Source organism: Chenopodium quinoa, unplaced genomic scaffold (genome assembly GCF_001683475.1).
Source record: "Chenopodium quinoa cultivar QQ74 unplaced genomic scaffold, ASM168347v1, whole genome shotgun sequence".
Classification (NCBI taxonomy): Eukaryota; Viridiplantae; Streptophyta; class Magnoliopsida; order Caryophyllales; family Amaranthaceae; genus Chenopodium; species Chenopodium quinoa.
The window spans coordinates 7,285,840-7,309,876 of NW_018742484.1; the positions used below are offsets into that span (position 1 = coordinate 7,285,840).

Consider the following 24,037-nt stretch of genomic DNA (forward strand, 5'->3'; position numbering starts at 1 on the left):
AGTGCTAATGAATACAATGGTAAGCTCCTCCCTCTGGTTGGCTGGCTTTGAACACTGATGGAGTGGCAAAGGGAGTGCCAGCACGCCAGGCTTGCTGGTGAAGGAGAGGTGATTCGAGACTACACTGGTAAGCTTATATATGCCTTCTCGCTTAATTTTGGCACTTGCACAACATTCATGGTTGAGTATGGGATTGAGCGAGCAGATCGACTTGGAGCATCTATGTTACAAACCCGACTTGATAATCAGGTGGTGGTCATGGCGCTTAATAACTTAGAGGCTGCTCATGGTGTCCATACCATCCATCGTTGCAGGCGTATGCTAGAGGATACAAAGTGGCATGTAGGAGTGCATCACATATATTAGGAGCCAAATCGAGTTGCAGATTGACTAGCATATCAAGGCGTTATTCATAACAACAAAATCGAGTTGATTTCAATTCCCTCCTTTGGCCTTAGAACATATTTTACATGGTGATGTAGCAGGGGTGGTTTTGCCATATTTAGTTTCACCGTAATTTATTTCTTTGTTTTTTTCTTCGAGCCTTTGGCCCTAGTGGCCTCCAAAAAAATGTGTTACCAACAAAAATTGAAGGGAATAATGATGATAATTTAATATAAATATCTGATTTTGGTAACACTATCAATTAAGTGTGTGACGTGTTACATAGAAAAGCAACTTTCTTAAATGATCCATTAATTCACTTAAATTTTGTAGCACTAACACATGTTAACTTAAATTCAATTGAAGTACTTCAAATATACACGGTGCGTATTCATTGTTATTATGCAACCGACGCATGCAAGACGAGCTATCTTTTACCACACGTAGCACAAAGTAGGAAAGTGAAATATTTTGTGTTGGATGATGCATTAGCTAGATTGATCTCAATTAGTAAATTTAAGATATCAATTCTTTTTTTTTTTTTTTATCTTATAAGCAAAATTACTTTTAATGGCATAAAAGAGGTCAAGAACAATGAGGTTGTTGCTAATGAATACTCCCTCGTCCTTTAAAGATTGTCTGAAACCAAATTTTACTTTCTTTAAATGAATCAAAGCAATTCGTGCACATGGTTGGACACAATTATTGATGATGAGAGAGGTTGAAAGAGCAGGTAAATTTTTTTGCCAAATAAGGCGTACAACAATTTTTTTAGGGACATTTAATTTTGACACATGAAACAATATTTTTGGTACCGAGGGAGTAATTATCAAATTTTAAAAGGAATTAACAATAGTGATTTGATGGCAAAATCTGATTACGCAACATTGCCATTATGTGTGTAACACGTTATACTGAACACTTGTAAAAAACTTTTAAAAAAGAACTCTTTATTCACATAAATCTGTTGCATGTTTATGGAGTACTCTCTCCCTCCTATAATAATCGACCCATTTTGATTAGTGTATGAAAGACAATTAGTATCATGTAAAATGTTTTTACATAGATATTAACATGAAGATTAATTATACATAGACATGTGTCCAAATTGACTATGTCAATTGTTATAAAACGAAGAGAGTACTTAAAATTAAACACTATACAAAATATTTCAAATACACAAAACGAACCATTGTTGTTATTATACAGACGATGCACGCAAGACGAGCTGTTATTCACCACGGGTAACACAAAACAAGAAGGTGAAATGACCGGTCCATGAGCCTCGAAGAAAGCCTTTTTCCTTTTCCAACATATAACTAATCGACTAACCATTTGTCATACGCAAAACCCTCGTTTAATACTTTCCTTTGGCAGGAATTTGATCTCAGGTATAACTACGTATTTCCTCCGTATTCTTATTTAAATACCCCCTCACCTTTCTCACCTTTTTCTCTCTCCTACCCTTCCTTACGCTAACTCTCTCTTCTGTGTTCGACGATTTTGGTCTCTCCAATTCTAGGGTTTTGCGAAGCTCCTAGGATTTTTTCATGGCGTCGAAGCGAATCCTCAAGGAATTGAAGGATCTTCAGAAAGATCCTCCTACTTCTTGCAGTGCTGGTAATCCTTCTATTTCTTCCTCGATTTTTATAATTTTTCGGTTTTTTTTAGTTTCTTAATTTCTCGACTTTGTTATTTTTCTGTTGAATTTGTTGTGAATTCGAAGGGAGATTAGTTGAATTGATGATTTCGTGTTTATCGAGTTATGAATTTGAATTTTGTTGCGGTGATTTCTGTTTTATATGCATTGGTAACTGAAATTTGTTCACTTTTTTGTTGATTAATTGGATTTTTCATCGAAGTTCGTTGATTATCACTGTGTGATGTGATTTGCATGCAATTGTAGCTTATATTGGTCGTTTGAATTAGTAACAATCTTGTTTGATTGTGGTTGATTACTTGATTCTGCCTTGTGAAACTCATGAATGGATCATTTAGGTAATCTAATGTTGGTTTTTTGGTTGTATAGTTTACGTGATCCAATTAGTGAAATGTTTAGGCTGGTCTTGTGGTTATCGTATGTATTCCAGGGCGGTAAAGTTCATCTAGTGTTGGTTTTTCGATTGTATAGTTTAAGTGATCCAATTAATGAAATGTTTAGGCTGGTTTTGGGGATAAAATACGTAAGTATCAATCTTCCGTGATTTCACTGCCATGTGTGGATTTTATGCTGCCTTGTATTTTAATTTTTTTATAACCTTACACAGGGAAAGCTTATGTGTTTTCCGTATTGTACATTATAAAATAGGGGGCTTTTTTATGTTGCCCTCTATCAGTTTCCTTAGTTCCACACAATATGTTTCAATTTTACATTGTTAGATATGAAAGATTTGCAGCTTGAAGAGCTTTACAGAAGAAGAAGTTTTTATACTTCTTTCTTTGCCCTCTGTCAATGCACTTCATGCCATTGTCAGCTGGAGGTTATTAAATCAACATCTTTTGGTTGCCAGTGGAGCTATCTGACTTTGAAGCTTTTTGCTCTTGTGTTGTACTCATAAGTATATTGCTTATTTTAGGTTCATTTGCTAAGTAACTTCTAATCTTTTGTTGCTGTTTGTATGTAGGCCCAGTTGGTGAAGACATGTTCCATTGGCAAGCAACAATTATGGGCCCAGGTGATAGTCCATATGCTGGAGGGGTGTTCCTTGTGAACATTCATTTCCCTCCAGATTATCCATTTAAACCACCAAAGGTTTGATTCTTTCTCATCCCAGGATAACCTCTGTTGTGACTATGAGGTAACCTGTTAATAATGTTGATACTATATGATTTAAGAAAAAAGCTTTGAGTTGGTAGTCTTGGTCTTGGTACCATATTGTCTTTGTCTGTTTCCCAGGAAAGTTATGATATTGGAAACCTTCAGTCCAAGATTATATTTTGTGGACAATTTGTGCATGGCCTTGGTTTAAGACTTTAGGTGGCATTCAGCCTTTTAAGATGTGCAAAAATCTGATTTAACTTACATTCATTGTTTTGGCAACTTTGCTTATAATAGTTCATTTGCTGTGTGTGAAGTTGCCTATGTATCTCACAGCTATTTTAATTTGTTTTTTTAACTACTCTCTGGTGACTTGATGGCTCCCTAAAATCTGGATTTTTCATTTTTAATCCACACAAAGGCTTTTGTAAGATAAGCTTTTATTATATCACAGTATGTTTTACGGCCACTTTTATTAAAGTTGGTCATCTGTCACTTTATACCTATGGTTTACACTTCAAGCCTAGTAAACCCCTAAAAAGTCTTCTGCTTGTTCCTTTTTTTTTTTTGGTTTTTTTTTTTTTTGTTGTTGTTGTTTTGTTTTTGTTTTGTAGCTCCTTGTAAAAGAAATAGTAACCCCTCATTACCTTTTTATGCATCTAACTGTAAATGTATATCAAAGATCGTAATAGGTTGGAATTTTTCATGTTAAGGTTATGCGAAAGGTTCAACACTAGTAACTAATCACATATATGGTGATTAAGAAGTGCTATTTTTTACGTGACAAGATGGCTATGATCTTGTGTATAATTTGTTTGGGATTGCACATTTATGCTTTGGAGTGGGTTTTGTCAACTATTTTGAGGCATTCAAATGTTAGTTGTGTCGGGTCTGGAAGGAATTAGGGGAAGATAATTCTTTCGATATATTATGGACACTTGGCCATCCATGGGTTTATTAATTGGAGGAAATTAGTAGGGTATTTCGGATTTTGGCTGTCTTATGCCTTGCTTCTACCTGACAATGTTGTATAGAGTTCGTTGCATATAAATATGGAAGATTTGAAGTATATTAGTGCCACAGCTTGGGCATTCGCAAACAATTGAATGCACTCAAACAATATCTGTATCGCTATTCTCACGTCATCATGTGAGGTTTCGAGTGATCTCTGAGTTTATCTTTATAGGAGTGCTGTTTTATATACATCTTTTTTTCATTGAAGTTATATTTTGTATATATAACATCACGTTGGCTATGTCATGATCACTTACGTGAAGTTCAAATTTTATCTTTGGTGATGTCATGGTTTTTGTGGTTTAAGCATTTACTAGCAATGTTTGATGTTATGTGCCCTAGAGATCTATATGAATATTTGAAATTGAAGGCTAAACAAACCTTAGTTATTTAAATTGGTGGATTGAATTATTTGAGTCAAGAGCACATCTGGTTGTTTGGTTTAAGAGAGATGATACTGTTTGGGATACTATAAACAATAAAGTTATTGGGAGGAAAGGAATAATTTTGGATGAACTTTAGTTTATTAATGTTGTTTTGAAATTTGACCCACATTAAGTGACTGTATGAGGAATCAAAGTTGAAAAAAAAAAGTGAAATTAGCAGACTAACTTTTGATGGATTGTAGGGTAGTTTAGAGCAGTGCTTATCATATACGCTGGAACTTAACATTAGGTTAGTTGAGTCATTTTTTCCAGAGCAGTATATGATTATTATGGAGTTTATATTTAACAAGGTTTGTTAAAAGAGAATAAGCAATTCGAAGGGTGATTGAGGTAGAATTTTGGTAGTGGGATTATTAAATTGTCTTTTAGATCCTTATGTCTTAGTGTTGATATGATTTATATGAAGTTTATATTTCAAAGGTGTTAGAAGAGTTTGGAGGAACTTAATGTGATGAAGAAGAAAAGGATTTGAGATTTGCCTTTGGTTAAAAAGCAAAGTGTCCTGTCATAAGCCAATTTTCTTAAAGGTATAGGAGATTAAGATATGCAAGTGCTATTGTGGGTGGTATGTATTGACTTTTGTACACAACTAAATCACAATTTTACTGTATGATGCTAGGACTGAAGTGAATTTACATGTTTTGTCAGCTAATTATGGCCTTTTGGACAGTCTTGTTTTGGATGTAGCTGTTGAGTATAAGGTATTTTAAGATGGGTTGAGGTGTTTTCTGTGGGTGGTATGTAATTGATTTTTGTACACAGCTAAATCACAATTTTACTGTATGATGCTAGGACTGAAGTGAATTTACATGTTTTGTCATTTGATTATGGCCTTTTGACGGTCTTGTTTTGGATGTAGCTGTTGAGCATAAGGTATTTTAAGATGGTTGAGGTGTTTGCTTGTTAGTGGACAAGGTGTAAGCTTGTTAATATAAGGGATTTTGGTGATTGGTGATGTTTAACTAGGGTATAATGATTTACATGACTTTTTATTTTACACAAAGTTCATTTTGCAAAACGTTTCAATAGTATTATTTTTTTTGAAGAAAAAAACAATTTTTTTTATCAAAGATGTTTAAATCCGAAGTTGAAACTAATGGTGCTGGATGTTTTGAGGGGTTTTCTTTTTGATATGGGGATAGTTGGTGATTGTGAATATATAAGTCAACGAGGCTTTTAGAGGTGGGCATGGGCCGTGCCGGCACGGGCACGGTGACCCACGCGTGGGCCGTGCTGTGAACAAGTTTTTTGGAAATTGGCATGGGCACGGCACGACGTTATGGCCCGTGTGCTAGCCCACAAGCACGGCCCGCAGGCATATATATATATCAATTCTTTAAATAAAAAAATAAAAAAAATATTAAAGTGGCGGCCCGCTGCCCAGCACGGCAGGCACGTGGGCTGTGCCGTGCCGTGGGCTAGGATGTGCCAGAACGTGGCCCGGCCCGGCCTGTGACCTGGTCGGCACGACACGGCACGAGCCACCACCAGGCACGGCCCGCTGTGGCCCGACATGGCACGATGCCCACCTCTAGCGGCTTTATTCATGCAGTATTTCATTGTGCAGAAAGTTTCAGGAGTTCTCGTTGAAAGATATTTAAATTATACAAAGTTGAAACTCGGAAGTGATTGGTGTTTGTTGTGTAAATAGTAGGTTGCCATCTTAAGCTGGTGCAATTAAAAGAAATATGTTAACTTTTAAGTGATACTAGATTAGAAAAGCTGCAGAAGACCCAAGCTATTAGAGATTTGTTGCTGACTTGCTGGCAATATTTTATTGAAGTGGAAAGTCTTGTTAAAATCATGTTTAATAGTGAGCTCCTTGTGGCAAACACGTTTTCTAGTTCTTTGGCAATTTTGTTCTTTCTAAATCTTAAGTTTTGGTGTATTGTGCTTTTTCATCAAAATTATGCCTGGGCTATTGAATTTTGATTTAAGACCTTTTTTTGTCATTTGGTTTATCTTTAATTGGTGATTCCTAAGATCAATTATGGGGAGCAACTTAGATGATAACTTGTTAATTTACATATTTGGTCCAAGAACCATCTCACAGTGAAATATCTCCAGGAGCCTTCATCTTTAAGGAACCTTTCTTTGTAGGCATAACAATATAAGAAATAAGATTTTCTCCTAAGATGTAGGAGTCCTTCAACTTAACTTGCCTATTGAATCATTTATGCTTCCTTATATGATAAGGCAAATGACATCCTCGGGGTTGAGACAAGTCCGGCAGATCTCTTATTGTTGACAAATCATTGGGTGTCACATCCATAAACTCACCCAAAAGCTTGATAAGATTAATATATCTCAAAGGTGGAAAGTGTGGGGCTGTGTCCTTGATTAGACTTGTGATGAATTTTTGGTGGATTTGTTTAACATGAACAATTCTAACCAGCTTTCTATTATTAGAGATTGTATAAAGAATTTAATTCTCCCTCATATTATGGCATCCTTAATGTATACAAAGCAACATAGGAACTTATGACTTATGACCTACATCCATAATTATGTAACTCCTTATTTTTTGGAGACGAAGCTTTAAATTGAAGAGGAACATGATATCTCTCAGTCTCAGCATAGTCAAATGAGCTTTGTCAATCCAAGTTGGCTTCCTAAAAGGATAAAGTGTGGGATAGAGTTTGAGAACAGATGATTTACATTAATAGGGACTTTAACTATGTCTAAGAAAGATTTTTATTAGAACAATTTACCTTGTCCTGATGGCAGCATTCTTCCAAAAATATGGGTCATTAGAAGAATATAAAGTCATCGCATAAGTTTTGGCTTCGTTTCTCTCTGTCTCATCATCTTCACTATGAGTATGTCACCTGCTAGCTCTAGTATCTTATTAATCTGTATATCTTTTCCTTGTTTATCTAATCCTACAAAGAGGTCATGGTGAAGGATATAAGAGGCTGAATGATGCTTTTCATCACGAAGTATGATTAGCTTGAGGTGATAGGTCCTAGAGTTCACTAATCAACTATTTTATGAGTATATCATCTTATCTTAAGATAATGGAAATTTAAGAGATTATTCGGTTTTAGGAAGGTGATAGCAATGATTACCTCTTGGAATTGAATGCGACTGAACAACAAAGCCAGCTAGAGCAGGTGTCGGAGTTTGGGGTCATCCAGTTCTGTTGCATGCCAATGTGTTGTACAAGTAATAAATGTGGGTTTTGAAGCAAGCTCTGTGCTATGGGCTGAGTTGTTGGACTGTTGCGATACTAGAAGCTGGTTGTTTCAAATTAATGTATCAGTATCTTTTTCCTGGGGAAGATGGGACATCATGCAATTATTAGTTGATTTCAGTTCACTGAAGTAGTGGGTGATTTTTTTTTTTTCTTACTGAATTTCTCTCTAAGCTCCTGGCAATAACTCTTAGCAAAAGTGAATTATTTCGTCTAAAAAAAATGGACTCTTTGACTCAGTACCTGATCTACTGTGCTGCCCAATCAACAAAAGCGAAAGGATCATGATTTATTGATATTTAGCTTTGTTGGCAAAATCTTATATGAGCGAAACTTGCAGTAGTTTTATAGAGGTGGCCCACTGTACCAAGGGATTTTTTTTTTTTTTTAGACTTGGAAATTTCTTGGTATCTGGAAGTTGGTGTCTTAGCCTCTTAGGGAGCAGCTGTTATGTCTTCCTTGGATTTATCTCTAGGCCAATCAGGTAATAAGTCATTTGATCCACCAGGGTAGTTTTGCAACTGAATCCATAGGTGGTCCCAGAATACTTCTACCAGTATTAGGAGATGGAGGCTTATCATTAGATCTGCAATTTTTGTGGAAATTTGGATAAGTGAAATTTTAAATTGCTCTTATGCACTTATGCCTGATAATTTCTTGTCAAGCAGTAGAATATACTTCATTTTTTTTTTTTTTTTTTGTGTGTGTGTGTATGATTTTATTTTAATTTGGACTTTTACACTATATACACTCTCCTTTGACTATCTTTTGTGATTTAGCATGTTTGTTTTTGTTAGACTCGTCTTGATTTAGGCTTATAATATAGGATAGTTTCAAAATATCATATTATTTTAATTTTACCGCATGACACAATTGATGATAATACTGTCCTAAGATACGTGTTGGCAAGTTTTAAATGACAACTGATGCAATTTAAAGTAAACGGAGGAAGCATATAGCAAGCCATTATTAATGAAAGGGGAAATACCAGGTCGCTTTTATTTTAAGAAGAGCTTCCTGTATCACTAAACTGTTTGGCAGGAAACTACGGTCATGAAATGGGAGCTGCTGCATAGCAACGTGTTTGCACTATTTAGATCTCCTAGCTTGAGTTAAACCACTTTTGCTACAAAAATCTTACATGCTTGCAGGACTGCACAGCCATTTTGTGGCACATTCCTAAGGTTGTGCAGCCTGCAATCTGGGCCCTTTGCTTCAGCTCAAGCCCTCGAATGCTTGCATCAGCCTTTTAAGTTGTCACTCTATAAATGAGTGACAATTCATTCCATTGAGCCATTTAAGCTCAAAAGTGTCTAATGTAAGTTGAGGATACTTTTTCATTATCTTAAATCAAAAGTGTCACGTGAAAGTTAAGGATAACCTTCACAATTTCTGACTACTTCCCAATTCTTAAAAATGACAAGTTGTTGGCATACCTCTGTGATCTCTTCTAGGTTGGCCTTATAATCTCATATGGCTAATGACTGTCTTATAAGCTGTGTTGCTCTATACCTTGCTTTGTGACCCTTTCTGCTTGAATCTCCATTGATTTATCTTTTAATTTATGCCAAAGGTCTTTGGTTGAAACTTGGAAAACATATTATATTGGTTTAGTAATTTATACAGTACCAAATTTTTTTATGATGGCATTTTTGTTGATCTGCTTAAAGCTGGTTGATATATAGAAGTCAAGGATTGGCTTTTTCCTCCATTCACACAGTTTTCTTGCTCTAAAATTCTTGTTCACATTATTTTGAACAGGTAGCATTCAAAACTAAAGTATTCCATCCTAATATCAACAGCAACGGCAGTATCTGTCTTGATATCTTGAAGGAGCAATGGAGCCCTGCTCTAACCATTTCCAAGGTGCTTATTTGTGACACTATTTCATTTAAATATATTGTCTTGTTTCTGGAGCATTGTGTTTTTATAAAGGTCTTGACAATGATTTTGTTAGTCAGCATTATCTTAATAAAGCCATGTAATAATTCTGGATAAATTTCGAAGGTTAAAATAAATAGAGATGTGATCCTTGACCTATAGCTAATAGGATTCTAGACTGATAATTATGTCTACCAAGTTGAGTGGTCCAGTGTTCTTACACTGAATACATGTGTAAAGTTTGCCAGCTGGTGACTGTTTATTGTTGAAATGCTGAGAACTACCTTGACTTTATAGGTCAATGTTTTTGTCCTTGATCCTTAATAATGTCTGTAGATTCCATCTTAATTTATGATTATTAACTTTCATAGGTACCTTTTTTTCATTGGACAAAAAGAGAAGTATTTAACCTATTTTTTGTAGAAATTACTTGAATTTGTCCTAATATGAGTCCAGAGATGTAGCTGATCTGCGCAGTTGAACATGGACGCTGGATGCATAGTTTTAGTGACCATAAGCACATTAGAATGCACCAGGAGAAACTTTGGTTAACATGATCATATCAATTATTAGTGTAAGAAATCTAAAATGTAACAAAATGGAACAAATGTTCTCCACTTTAAGAAGTGGCATTCTAAATAGTTGCGACTTCTGAGCTTGTCATGGGCAGAAATTGTAACTAGAACAATGTCTAGCAAGTAAAAGTTTACTGTAAGGCCACTCCAACTACCAGTAAGAGTTACTACCTGTGTAAAGTTTACTCTAAAGGCGGTTTACTTCAACTAATGTAAGAGTGACTGATTTATTCTAGTTAGAAACTGCTGAAAAAGAAGTTTGAAAGTGGTTTATTGTAGAATCTGAAATGGCTGCAATCTGCAAATATGGTAAATCATAAAAAAAAGATAGTGCATTAAGAATTGCAAATAATGAGACTTATCGAGCTGAGCAACATAAATTTTTGTATGGTATCTTAGTGCACTAACTTGCTTCGCTTGAGTCATCATTGTCCTATTGAGTGGATTCAGGTGCATCTCATTGCATCATGGAGGTACTTAATTCTACCCCAAATAAAGCTAATATCTTTTATTGGCCTTTGTAAATTTTAGAATAAGTGTACAATTGTTTTAGCACAATAATTTTAGTCATTTGGCTCTAATTTTTTGATAAATAATTGGCTAATGATTAATGAGGTGTATGTGTGTAGGTGTTGCTCTCAATTTGCTCTCTGTTGACCGACCCAAATCCTGATGATCCTTTAGTCCCCGAGATTGCTCATATGTACAAGACAGACAAGGTCAAGTATGAGACCACTGCCAGGAGCTGGACACAGAAGTACGCTATGGGTTAGCATTAGATAAGTGTGATGATGTGAAACTTTTAATCTGTGTGTACTTTATTAAGAAGAATGAAACTCAGCACTCTGTGCTTGTTGGAACCTCTGCAGCCGCTTTTGGTTTTATGCACAATCTATCCGTTATCAGTATTAAATGTTTATGCATGATTTGGTATTCAGTGCCACTGAATAAATCATTCTTACCTCCAATCTTTGGATGGTTTGGTCCAATACGATGCAATGCATTTCTTAATTATCATGTGCAAGAAATTCTCTGCAGGGCTCATGCGAAGTGGTGCCTTTATACAACAAGGTAAAGAGCTTCTTTCTCTTATGCTACATTCCTACAGTATTAATATATGCCCGTGAGACTAGCAGTTGAGTTGGATGATATTATCATTATACATCAAGTGGCAAGTTGCCATTTTTCCTCTCTAGGCGTTTACTAGCGTGTGTAAACCGAGTTTCCTCTGCACCTGAAGATGCTGTACTAGTGGGAGGCATACGACGTGCGCCCCATGGTGATATTCCATTGCTCCATATCTCTCTTAGGTTTTATTGAAACTCAGAAATAAACACTTTGATAGGCACTATATTAAATTAAGATACTATATGTTGGTGATCATTTAAGGTTTGGTCCACCCAACATATTAATAAAACATTATTATAGCTGCAACTTAACAACTATAGTCAACTGTGTCCATGGCTTCCACGACCAAGGCAGTTTCTCCTGGTACATGTGACACTGACACGTAGCTGTCTCAGTCACTGGCTTGTTGCTGCTTGGAAAGTTGGCCAAATTCTTGGGACTAAGGAGAGCCTGAGGATTTAATTCTGAGTATATTAATATTAATTAAATGAGGAGATTTTTTTGGTGTAATGCGTTCTTTTATAATTGAGGCATGGCAAATAGTTATGGGCGATAAGAAGGAAATTTGTCAAATGAAATGAAACTGTTTATAGATCTGAAACATGATCAACATTCTGGAGTTTCTACTGTCAGTCTAAGATATGTAATGCCTCTTAGCAACAACTATACCGAGAATTTAGTCGGTCTGAAATTTACAGGGTTTGGGTGTTGTGAAGCTACGTCCCGCGGTAGGAGTCTGAGTCCTGCCGAAGTATTGATTCAGTTAATGACAAATTCTATCGAAAAGACCTCTGGCTTGAGTGGCGGTTCCATGGTCGTGCCTTGTGGCACGGCAGCACCCGTACTATTGAAATGGTTCGTCAGTAGAGGCTTGCTTAGCACGCGTCTTCCTCAGGGCCGTTTAATGAAGTCCTTCCTGGTCTGCTATTGTTTGGAGTGAAAAACATTCAACCTTTGTTTTTTCGGATGGTATATTGGTAATTAAATGGACTTGGGCTAGGTAAGTTCCCCATACCATTTGGCATTTTTGAAGTAAGGTAATACACAATCCTTATTTGTTTCTTTGGTGTAGAGGGAGCTTTGATGCCCTCAAGAGTAAGATTCAAACGGAGTTTGATCTCAAGAGTTGAATACTATCTTTAAAACTTTAGCTAGTTAGTATTCACACGGCAAATGTTATGAGCTGATTTTTGACATAAGTTTGATTTTGGTTCATGCAGCCAACCCCACTTATGGGATTAAGGCTTGATTTATGGATTGATTGATAACAGTTTTGTAAATTTTTCTTACCCTATTACTTTAGGAATCGGCCTAACTTGTACATCCAATATTATTAATCTCATATTTTACACATGAAAAGTTAACAACACACGTTTTTTTTTATTGAATAACTGTGTGCTCAAAGACAGACTTATTAACTAGGGTGCTTTAAATTAAAGCATTGCATGTTTAGGTCGCTTTAGTATACTGTTTAATTTTTCTATTTTATTTTAATGGGATTAAAAAGGGAGAGAGAGCTAAAGATCTAGCTAAATGCAAAAAGTGCTTTTAGAAACATCTGAAAAAACACTTTAAATATAGACTCTTTTTTCCTTATGAATTAAATCAATTAATGTTAAAGTTGAACAAATTGAATCAAGCCCAATGTGATAAACCACTAGAGCAACTTTAAACAGGAATAGAAATACAAGAATTATGATGTAGGTCAATGGAATTTTTACATTGTCTTCACTTTGGAGTAACTTTACTTCCTTAGTGCCTTTCTAATTTAGCAATTTTTCACCGGTAGTTATAATATTAACACTATGTTCTTCCCATCATAATGTAATTATTGGGTTTTCTTTCTTTCTTTCTTTTTTTTTTTTTTTTTTGTTTTTTTTTTTTTTACAATCTTCAATAGGAAATATACTATGTTTAGGGATCTTCTTTAGTTACTTGATATGTGCTATGTATAGGTTTAACCTCGTTTGAAAAGTTGACCTAATTCAATTGGAGAAGAATATACTTCATGTAATACTAATGCACAATCACAAAAGGTTCTAAAAGGTTAGTTTTGGAATGTACTTCAAATCCAAATATTGGTATTGATTGTTATATAGACCTGATTTGCGAATAAACATTAACAAAGTAGGATGTAAACGTAACCTAAGATCTTGTTCCGAACTTGAATAAACAACAAATGCAAATGAATAATCATTGAATTCCACTAAAAACTAAAATTAAGATGGACTACAAACTTGTTTTTTTAAATTTGATGACTTGATTCAGACCCAAAGATATTTTTTCCACAAACAATGTGCAAAAATTTGCAAAGGTAAAACCTTTTTTTATTTTATTTATCTAGGTGCCTTTGATAAATGTCTCTATTTCATACGAATCATACACTTTTCAGTTTGCAGAAGAGATAATAAAAGAAACCATGCATTGAATTCCATGATGAATTAGAATATTAAAAATGCTTTGATTCTCGCAAATTTGGCACCGATTAATCATCTGTTACACCCAAAATCAACCTACTACTACAATATAATTACAGATAATGAAATAAAATGACAAATCATGTTGAAGAATTAGTAAAAGAAATTAGAGAATTAAGTAGAGAAATGTAGAGTGAAGTGTGGAGACTTATTATACGTGGCGTCATTTTTAGTTATCTTATCACCCTCGATTAAACTACAAAGTGTTAATTATAGAAAGTGCTAAAGTTGTGGAAATGCTATTTTAGTACCAATTGTTAAAATATACTACGTATTGGTATCAAAGAATCTATTTCACGTGGGGAGGTTTGTGTTTGTGGTTAGACCGTAAAAGGCGCACAAAAAAAAAATAAAGACACAATCTAATCTTTTGGTGAAGTCTATTTGCTTTACTAAATTTGGGTTTTACTTTAGTTGCTCTGTTTCACTGTAACATGTCTATCCTAGTATCCTAGAGAGGGGAGTTGAGTTGTGTAGGATAGTTATATTTTTTTTATTACCTGTTGAGATTTGGAGAATCTCGTAGAGTGTTTAATGTAATCTATGGAGTATTATAGAGTATGGAAAGTACTTGTAAAAGTATTTGTTCAAGGGTTATGGATTCTTCTATAATTTCATATGGGACGTACCTGATTAGAGTGTGTTTGACAATAACTTTTGGTGATCAAACCATTGTGTTTGGCAAATTGTAGCGGTTAAAGTTGAGCCTTGAAAATGTTGCCTGAAAACAGCTAGTTGTGTCAAACACATACATTAATAGAACTAATTTGAGAGTTGACTTAACGATCCTAATGGCTAAAGTTGGGCATATAGTAGGGTGGCCCGACTTGTGCCTACTCCAAGCTCGAGATAACTGTGAAATTGATACAACACATCAACACTCGTAGTAGGAGCGACTCATTGAATGATGAGATTACAGAGTATAAGTTAAATACATACATGAAAAGGCTTAGTTAGGTCTATAATTTGTGTCATTGGTTATGCCCTAAGACGTCGACTTTGTAACAAGTAACCCCTAGCAACTAGTATGATAACTAATGTCCACTGTGACCACTAAACTAAAAAAACATAACTAAACATAACTCTAATATTATACAATACCTACAATTAGAGGCGGATTTTCTCTATGGCTAACAGGGGGCCAAGCCCCCCAAAAGCCTAAATTATAATTGTTCTTCTTAATTTTGGGCCCCTTTAATTTGAGACAAAAGTATTAACTCATACTATATCACTCTTAATTTGACTCGGGGACAATTTGTTCAAGATCTAGCACTGTCTACAATAAAAACAATACAAATTACAAACTGCACTCATTATGAACATAACTCTAATCTTGGCTAATTAACCTAAAAATCAAAACCCAAAAGAAAAAAGGGGACATAATAGCAAGGCATTTAACTAAACATGCATTAAGTCATTAACGATATAATTCATTTTGTAATCAGTCTTATAAGCTCTTCTAATGTTGAAGCGGCGAACCTCAACAGCTAAATTAAATAGTAATACACCTGGAGAGTACTACTAGTCATGGGTTTCAATTATACAAGTATTAACTAATCCTAAATTAAGGGGAAAATAATTAAATATGTTTACAAAACCTAATTTGTTCAGAACTTAAGGCAATCAAGTTTAATCATCAGCTTAATTTACAGTGTTATTTCCAGTATCTTCAAATATCAAATTAGCTGCTTGATAAGTGATTAGCTCAGAGTGGCCTGAAAGTGCTCAATTTGTGCATGGCACGTTCAATATTTTAGTATAGACTTTATTATTGAAGACCGCCATTCATTCGTCAATTACTCATAAAGATTTTAGATTTATGGGATTATGACATATATACTCTCTAGGCATTTTTCTCTTCGATTCAATATCCGCGAACTTAACTTAATTTTGCTAAACTTATTACGAAGTATATTATTGCTAGAACTTAGTTAAGAACATAGTAATGTTGTATTTTTGATAAGTTTTTCTAACTATTTCTTACATGATCATTGTTTTGGTTACATATTGAAACAACTTCAAAGTATAAACAAGCACAAGTCATGGGGTGGTGACGGTTTTTTGCCCTGGAACTTGGGGTCTTGCATTAACCATTAATGATGGTGAAAAGACGAGAAAGGTGGTGCTTAATCAACAAAGGGATTCATTGCTCGTGAATGATATCAACTACAGTGTATTAATTTGAAATCGAATTATGTTTACATCATTACTCCTTATGCCTCTTTAAACACCATTAAAATGATCAATATATTCTTATCAACCACAATTATTATAGAAAAGTTTGAAAACAACCTTAAAGTTGGAGAATGTTATTGTAAGTTAAATTATCAATAAATTAAATCCAAACAATACACGTACTCACTAAAAATAAATCCACCACTAATAGACAATAAAGAGATATCGTTACTCCATCGTGTTGAGTCGAATTTCACTATCACCGACTTTTATCATAAATAGATAATTTAGCCGATGCATATATCAAGGAGTAATTTTCTCATCGAAGTGGTCATATGTTCTCTTCTTGTAATTTGTGGCTCAAAGAGGGGAGAAGACCTAGGAGTTGATGCTTCATTGACTTAGTCATGAATCATTTAAGCCAAGCCACTACTGTTAATTGATTTACTACATTGATGGTACAAGTACTAGCAAAGCTAGCAAGTGGGTAGAAATTTCGTGATTTGGAAAGTCATAAATAAATTCTCGTACTCCTAGTTTGTACGTTGATTAATAATTAGTTCAAGTTCCCGTCAAAATTAAAGTAATTAATTAGTTCAAATTAATCCTGTTGATGAGTAATTAATTAATTATTCTAACCAAAAAATATAATGTTACCAAGTTTTGTGTAGATTATAATGATAGTACTTTCTTGGCTGTTCCGTTATTAATGTTTCTATGCAATGTATTGTTAGTTTGGGACAGAGTCCAAGTAATCAGCCACCAAATTTTAGCTAATCCATATGTTCTAAAGCATTGGTTATTGGACTACTTAGTAAAATATCAAGTACTTTTATAAACCTAATCACACTTGACACTTAAGCACTGTTCTTTTGAGCTGCTCTACTCTGTTCTACTATGCTGAAATCTGCTCTGTTCTTCTCTGCTGAAATCTGCTCTACCTGCCCAGAACCTCAAAAGAACAAAGCCTTAGTACTTGAAGCTCTTGTTACTGGTCTCTCAAAGGTTACCATTTTCCTCTCTGATTTGGATATATATTGTCTTAGCCCTCTTAGGTGATATTATGTAGTTGTATAAGTTTTTCAAGTTTTTTAGTTGGTCTCACGAATGAGAGAGAGCAATTATGTAGCCCATCATCGTATTAGGCTAGTTCCTTTTGGTGCTGAACAGGTATGGCAAAACCATGCTGCTACTCTCATAGGGAGGTTTTCCCGTTATTCCGTACGTAATTGTGGACATTTTGTCGATGAAATAAGGAACTATATCTAGTTTTGTTTCTACAAAAAAAAATTATTGTGCTATAATTATACAAAAATAATTTATAAAATAGAAATTTTCAATATAAAATATGCTAATAAGCATTGAATGCATTTCCTAAAAATGTTCAAAATTAAGAATTTATAACAAAAACGCACGTAGATCAGTGTAATTGATGCTTATATTTTCTAAAAACATGCTTAGCTCAATGCATAAATACTAAAGTAGTAAAGAATTTGAGCAAATTAACATTAATTACACAGATCTACGCGTGTTTTTGTCATAATAAATTGCTAAATTTATACTTCCTTCGTCTCACAGTCCAAAGCCTATTTGAATTTTTTCACGGAAATTAAGAAAATTGTAAATTCCTTAAAACTAATGATTAGAAGTACATATGTGCAAGTGGGGTTAGAGAGAGAAAGAAAAAGTGGTTGGGAAATAATGGAAGAGTTAGAGAGATAAAGTGTTGAAAACTGATGTCAAAAGTACAAAAAGAAAAAGAAAAAATATAGCAACTCGTCAAAAAGATGGTAATAATGTCAAAAAGTGACCTTTAAATCGAAACAGGCATTTTTTTTTTTTTGGTGGTGAAAGAGAGGGGCAAAGCCCCAAGAAAATAAGCACACAAAAAAAAACTAAAGAAACAAATCAAAAAGCAAAATAACAAAAGCAAAAGAAAAAAAAAAACAGAACACTAAGCAAAGCAAACGAAGACTTCATACGCCCAGTAGCTTAGTCTTCATTCCCTGCCTTATTCGGAACCAAATGCGGCCAAACCACTTCTCCTAAATCCTCCAATAAAATAGCACGAAGATTCTTAAGGACCGCCTTTAAAAGAACCCATTTACAATCCAACGTCACTCCGTGATTAGCTAGCCAGTCCGCAGCCCGGTCCGCCTTTCTATAGCAATGACTAATTGTAATCTCCCAACTCCTTTATGAGATGAGAGCTTTGTATTTTTTAAGAATATGGATATAAGGTGAGTTAGAGGGGATATCCTCTACTAACGTTCGAACTACGACCTCCGAGTCAATAGAAATCTAAATTTTTATATGACCCCATCCCACTGCACGCTACTTGCAACCCCCCTTTGCACAGTTAAGAGTTCAGCTCTTGTACAGGTACACACACCACAATTCATCGCAAACATCTCGTAAATTTCACCTCCACTCCCTCTAATTAGACCACTAGCTCCAGTTGACCCTGGGTTACCCTTAGCCGCCCCATCAGTATTTAACTTAACCCAACCCACTCTAGGTTTTTTCCACCTCACCAACACTTCCTTTCGAGCCCTTTGCTTGCTACCATGAACTTCATCATCATACTCAATGGCTTTCTTGACTTCACCATGAACATGCATTGTATTTTAATTTATCCAAAAAGAAAAACAAGCTTTGTATTATGAGACGGAGAAAGTATTATTTTAGGAAGTGTATTTAATACATATATCGTTACCCTTAAAAAAAAAAAAAGGTTGTTTTCGGGGTTTTCTGTGTCCCTCGGGAGAGTTACAATTCCAAGACTGGATTCCGGACACCTGTACCTGCAAAACAATGGAGACTCCGGTTGGGTGGAGTTCCGCCTCTGACGATCAAGTTAGAACGTGTTCGGATGATGTAAAAAGTATGGAAAGTAAAGTATCTTCTCGGATTCCAGTATCAGGAGTATTCTCTCATTGGAGAATTAAATATCTGCAATTAATGACTGCTCTGTTTTCAATGAATGTTTGTGAATATCCTCTCCTGGTGGGAATATCTCCCTATTTATAATGTCTTGGAGTTTGTGCCGCTTTTCTAGGTTACGTAAACCTAGGAATTGTGGGCTATCTCGGGAATTGGGCCTTAAAGACCGTCTCTTTTCCAATCATTGGGGATGCCACGTGTCAGCAGAGGAGAGGTTCGTTTTGAACCTCTCTAAGGGTGACACGTGTCACTATCTTATTGGGCCACGTGGCCTTGGGTATTTTTACCCAAAACGGCGGTCATAATTAGGGGTGAGCAAAGATCCAGGGTACCCGGAACCGGTTAGGACCCGCCGGGTCCGGACCCAGAACTGGTCTCACTGGTTCCGGGACCGGGTCCAAAATTTCGGACCCGGTTGTAACCGGTTCCGGTTCCAAATCCTAAAATTTTGGACCCGGTACCCACTGGGTACCCGGTTATATATGATATAGTATGTGGATTGTTTGTGTTTTTAAGAAACTAAAGAGTTATGTACAACCTATTTTAATTTCTAAGCCCAATTGCTTATAAAACTCTCAACCCACTATCAAACAAAACCCTAAAACTTCTAGAATTTTCTCTCCGCTTTACTATACCGGTTACCTTAAAAAAACAAAAATATATTGAACGTAACTAATAAGTAAAATAATAAAAAAAAAATTAATATTTAATATAATTAAAATAGCTTAATGTATATAAAAATATAAATATTAAACGCTACAAGTAAAAATACACCAAAAAAAATATTATGATTTGTATTATATTTCAACACTTATATATATAAGTGGGTATCCAGAATCGGAACTGGTACCCGGTGGAACCAATTTCAATTCCTAAATTTTAGGACCCGATTGTACCGGTTCCAATTCCGGTTCCAAATTTTAGGACCCGGTTCCAACCAATTCCGGGTCCGGATCCTAAAATTTTGACCGGGTACCCGGTTTGCTCACCCCTAGTCATAATGGTGTCATATGCTCATATTTTCTTGAATTGAAAATATTAGGATTTTTGTTTGTGGTTATACACAAGAAGAAAAAAAAGAGAATACTTATGTGGGTATTTGTTGGAATCATCTCGATGAATACATCATTAATTTTCAATTGTTATAATTTATACCTATAGATAATTAAAAGTATTATTGATCAAAGATTTGTACCAGTATATGTATTTAGTATAAATGGATCACTTACTAAAAATGGAGGGAGTATTACGAAAACCTTAGAGTTATCCTTTTTGTTAAGTCAATACACTGAAACAACTAATATTTAACAAATGTATATCTGATTTTAAATATTTATTTGTATTATCTACTCCATACAAGGTATTTTTAAGTGAAAAATATTTAGTTGCAGTATAATTCATTCAATACTAAATTTTTAAAAAAGTCAAAACAAAATTTTGCACTCCTAATATTCCTTGATTTAAATAGTAGAGCAGAAAAACAAATAAATAAATAAATAAATAAAATAAATTAATAAAATAGTAGAGCAGTATTTCTTCTATTTTTTAGATGTATCTTTTTTTTTAAATAATAAATTTTAAACTAGATGCATCACTTTTTTTTAGTAAATAAATTTCTTTTATCTCTTTTATATCATTTGTGTCTTTATTTTTCCTTTTTTTTCTCTCTATCTATCTCGTCTATAGAAAATGCTTAAAAACCTCTGTTTTTTTCAAATGATACATTTAAAAAACGGAGAAAATATTAGAAACCGAAATACTACCTTCGTAGTTAATTAATTGTTCCATTTCTTCATGCACGAAGTTTTTGAAGAAATAATATAAAGTAATAAAATATGAAGGGAGTGGAGTTAGTAGAAGAATAAAGTATATGACAGTTAAGAGGGGAGAAAATCTAAAAATATTAAAGTATAATAAAGAAATTAGTAAAATATTATAAAAGATTAAAAAAAAATTATGCAAATAAGAAAATACAGTCGTAAAAGAAAAGTAAAACATGTAATAAAATATGGAGGGAGTAAAAAGTAAGGACAAGTGGGTATATAAAATGGGTTAAGGTCACGTGATATTGATCCTAAGCTCGTACCCCGGAGAAGCTCTGAAAATTTCACCACCCAAAAATAGTGAAATGAAAAATATTTAGGCTGTTATGTGAAAGTACTCAGCTTATAGTTGAAGCCATTGAATTACATAGTCTCATAGGACCCACGCATGCGACGTGCCAGTCTCTCCTTCCATCATCGGATGCGGCGCCTCGCAAAATATCTCGGAGCTTCACCGGAAAGAAAGACACTTTGCTCTCTCATTAATAAAAAAAGTAAGAGAGGCAAAGCAGCATAGAGAGCACACTAATCTCACCCAACCCCACTCCCCTCTTCTGTAACCCATTATCCTGTCACTACTACCACTTCAATTTATCAACTATGGAGTACTAACACACACACGTACCCATCACTATTTTACTCCCTCTGTTTTCGAAAGATGTACGAGTACTTGTTTAATCCTCATCAACGATTTTAAGGTTAAATCGTAAATTCTCATTAATGTGGTATATAAAAAGTACTGTGTATGTAAAAAAAAAAATATACAGAGTCGTATGTACAATTTTATTCAAATCGTTTCAATATGTAATATTGTCAATTGCAAAAGCACGTTGAAAAGTGTAAAAAAAAAACCAATAAATATAAAAAAAAAGTAAAAAAAAAATTATGCATCAATTTTACTTTACACTATTCACAAATACTATTTCAAATTCCTGACGATGTTGTATAAAGTACTCGTATTATGTATATACTTGTTTATCAATTCAAATTCCCAATGTATAATTTTATGATACTCGTATGATTTTACAGCACTCTATATTATTTATACTCGTTTATATTGATCAACATTTTGTGTTAAATAAAAACAAAAAAAAAAAAAAAAATTTAAGATCCTATAAAAAAGCACTACTATTCAGTAAAATGAACTTGTTCGTCAAATTTACAAGCGATACAACAGTATTCCGTTATTTTCTCTCTCCTACCCACATACCCTCCTCTTATCTCCTTTTTCTTCTTCATCCTCAACACTATACTTAACTGTATATCTCTTCATTTCATTTCAGTGACTCGTGCTATCAAAGTAGTTGGAAACCAAATATTCTTCTTCTCTTTTCCCTTTTTATTTTCTATCCTTTCTCAGTAAAAAGAAAAAAAAAACTCAGCTTTTTCTCTCTCCTCCCTCTAAAAAACACCTTTCTCATTTTTAGAGAGAGAAAACAGAGATTTTGTGCTCCGTGCTTATTGTTTACTTACCCAAAGATTTTCTACATTTGAATTGCTTAGCTTCACATAGAAGCGGTTGTTTACTTTCCAGTTTCCACTACTTTATATCATCTTCTTCTTATTTCTTTATTCCTCCATTTCTCAACGATTCTCTTCTTCTCTCCTCGCTTTTATCTCTATATCACGCCCGCTTTGCACGCCCTCTTCTTTCTATTAAATGTAAAAAGGAAAACCAACGCAATAAATCAATCTAAGTTCGTGAAAAAATAGAATATCATGGAGTCGTCTCCGAAGATACTCCAGCCTGTTAAGTTTACTGAGCATAAGAATCAAACAACTCTCCACAAAAAACCCCGAAATAAATCGTCTGAGAAATTTCATCATCATCACTCTGTTTTTCCTAAAATAGTAAGAATCTCTGTTACCGACGGAGATGCGACTGATTCTTCTAGTGACGAGGAGTACTCCGACGACTCTCGACGACGTCGCGTAAAGAGGTTTGTTAACGAGGTTAACATCGAGCCTTGTTCTTCTTCTTTTTCTTCAGATTTTTTAAGGGAGAGTGAGGAGGCTGCTGTTGCGGTGCGAACAAACGGTGTCGTTTCGAGGAGGCCGAAGAAGAGAGGGAAAAGTTCCTCTTCTGTGAAACACACTAATACTTTAAATGTGAATGTGAATGGAGGTAAGAAGTTCAGAGGAGTGAGACAGAGACCGTGGGGAAAATGGGCGGCGGAGATTCGAGATCCTCTCCGCCGTGTACGGTTGTGGTTAGGCACTTACGACACCGCCGAGGAAGCTGCTATGGTCTACGACAACGCTGCTATTCAGCTCCGTGGACCCCACGCGCTCACTAACTTCTCCACCCCTAATTCCGACAAGGAAACTCAGAAACAACCTCAACAAAAACAACAACAGCAAAAGAAGCTTTCACTCTCCACCACGTCATCCTCCATTGACGACGACGACGACGGGTCCCACCACCGCCCATCCGTTTATTCTCCGACTTCAGTTCTACGCTTTCAACCCGAACCCGTTAGCCCGAAGGAGGAGGAGGTAGTAGTGGTAGTCAAAGAGGAGGAACAACAAAATGTTGAGTTATTGGGGAACCCGTGTTCGTCACCTTACGTGTCGTGCGTTGATTCGTTGTTTCCAAGTGGGTTCTTTGATTTTGAGAATACGGTTCCGAGTGTACCCGACTTGTTTGAGCAAACGGCTTTGGGTTGCGACGGCGGACAGGTGTTCGGTGAGGATTGTAAGTATGGGATGTTTCTGGACTGTGCCGATGATCGTCACGATTATTTCGGGTTATCGGGTTGGTCTACTAATGATTATTTTCCAGATATTGGAGATATATTTGGGTCCGACCCACTTGTTGCTCTTTAAGTTTTTTTTTTCGCCTTAATTAGTTTTTTTGCCTAATAATTTGGCAAAAAGAAGGTTTTGTAAACAGTAATGAGTGAGGAAAAAAAAAACGGATTTTTCACCAAATACCACTGAGTTCTTTCGTAATTCACAATATACCACACAAAATTTTCTAATACACCAAATATCACTGAGTTTTAGGGAAATGTCACAACATACCATTAATGACTAACGGACGTTAACACTGTTAGTCATTAAGGCTAATAATTCCACGTGGCAGCTTGTGATTGGTTCCTTTCTAAATTATTTAATTAATTATAAAAAAAAACCAAAAAAATAACAAAAATTAACAAAAAAAAAACAAAAACAAAAAATAATTAGAAAAAAAAAAAAAAAACCTGCTGCCACCACCAAATACCAATCTCTCAACTTTCT

General features: G+C 34.9%; 2 protein-coding genes across 2 annotated transcripts; both read left to right on the plus strand.

Moving 5' to 3' along the window:
• The first annotated feature begins 1,804 nt into the window (after nt 1–1,804).
• On the plus strand, nt 1,805–11,240 carry LOC110719637 (ubiquitin-conjugating enzyme E2-17 kDa-like). Its single transcript, XM_021898612.1, has 4 exons — nt 1,805–2,004; nt 3,009–3,136; nt 9,557–9,661; nt 10,881–11,240. Exons 1-4 carry the CDS (start codon nt 1,935–1,937, stop codon nt 11,022–11,024), a joined length of 447 nt encoding a protein of 148 aa, XP_021754304.1. The 5' UTR covers nt 1,805–1,934; the 3' UTR covers nt 11,025–11,240.
• A 9,733-nt stretch (nt 11,241–20,973) lies between these two features.
• On the plus strand, nt 20,974–23,834 carry LOC110719638 (ethylene-responsive transcription factor CRF2-like). Its single transcript, XM_021898614.1, has one exon. The coding sequence runs from the start codon at nt 22,517–22,519 to the stop codon at nt 23,621–23,623; it is 1,107 nt and encodes a 368-aa protein (XP_021754306.1). The 5' UTR covers nt 20,974–22,516; the 3' UTR covers nt 23,624–23,834.
• The last annotated feature ends 203 nt before the right edge of the window (nt 23,835–24,037 follow it).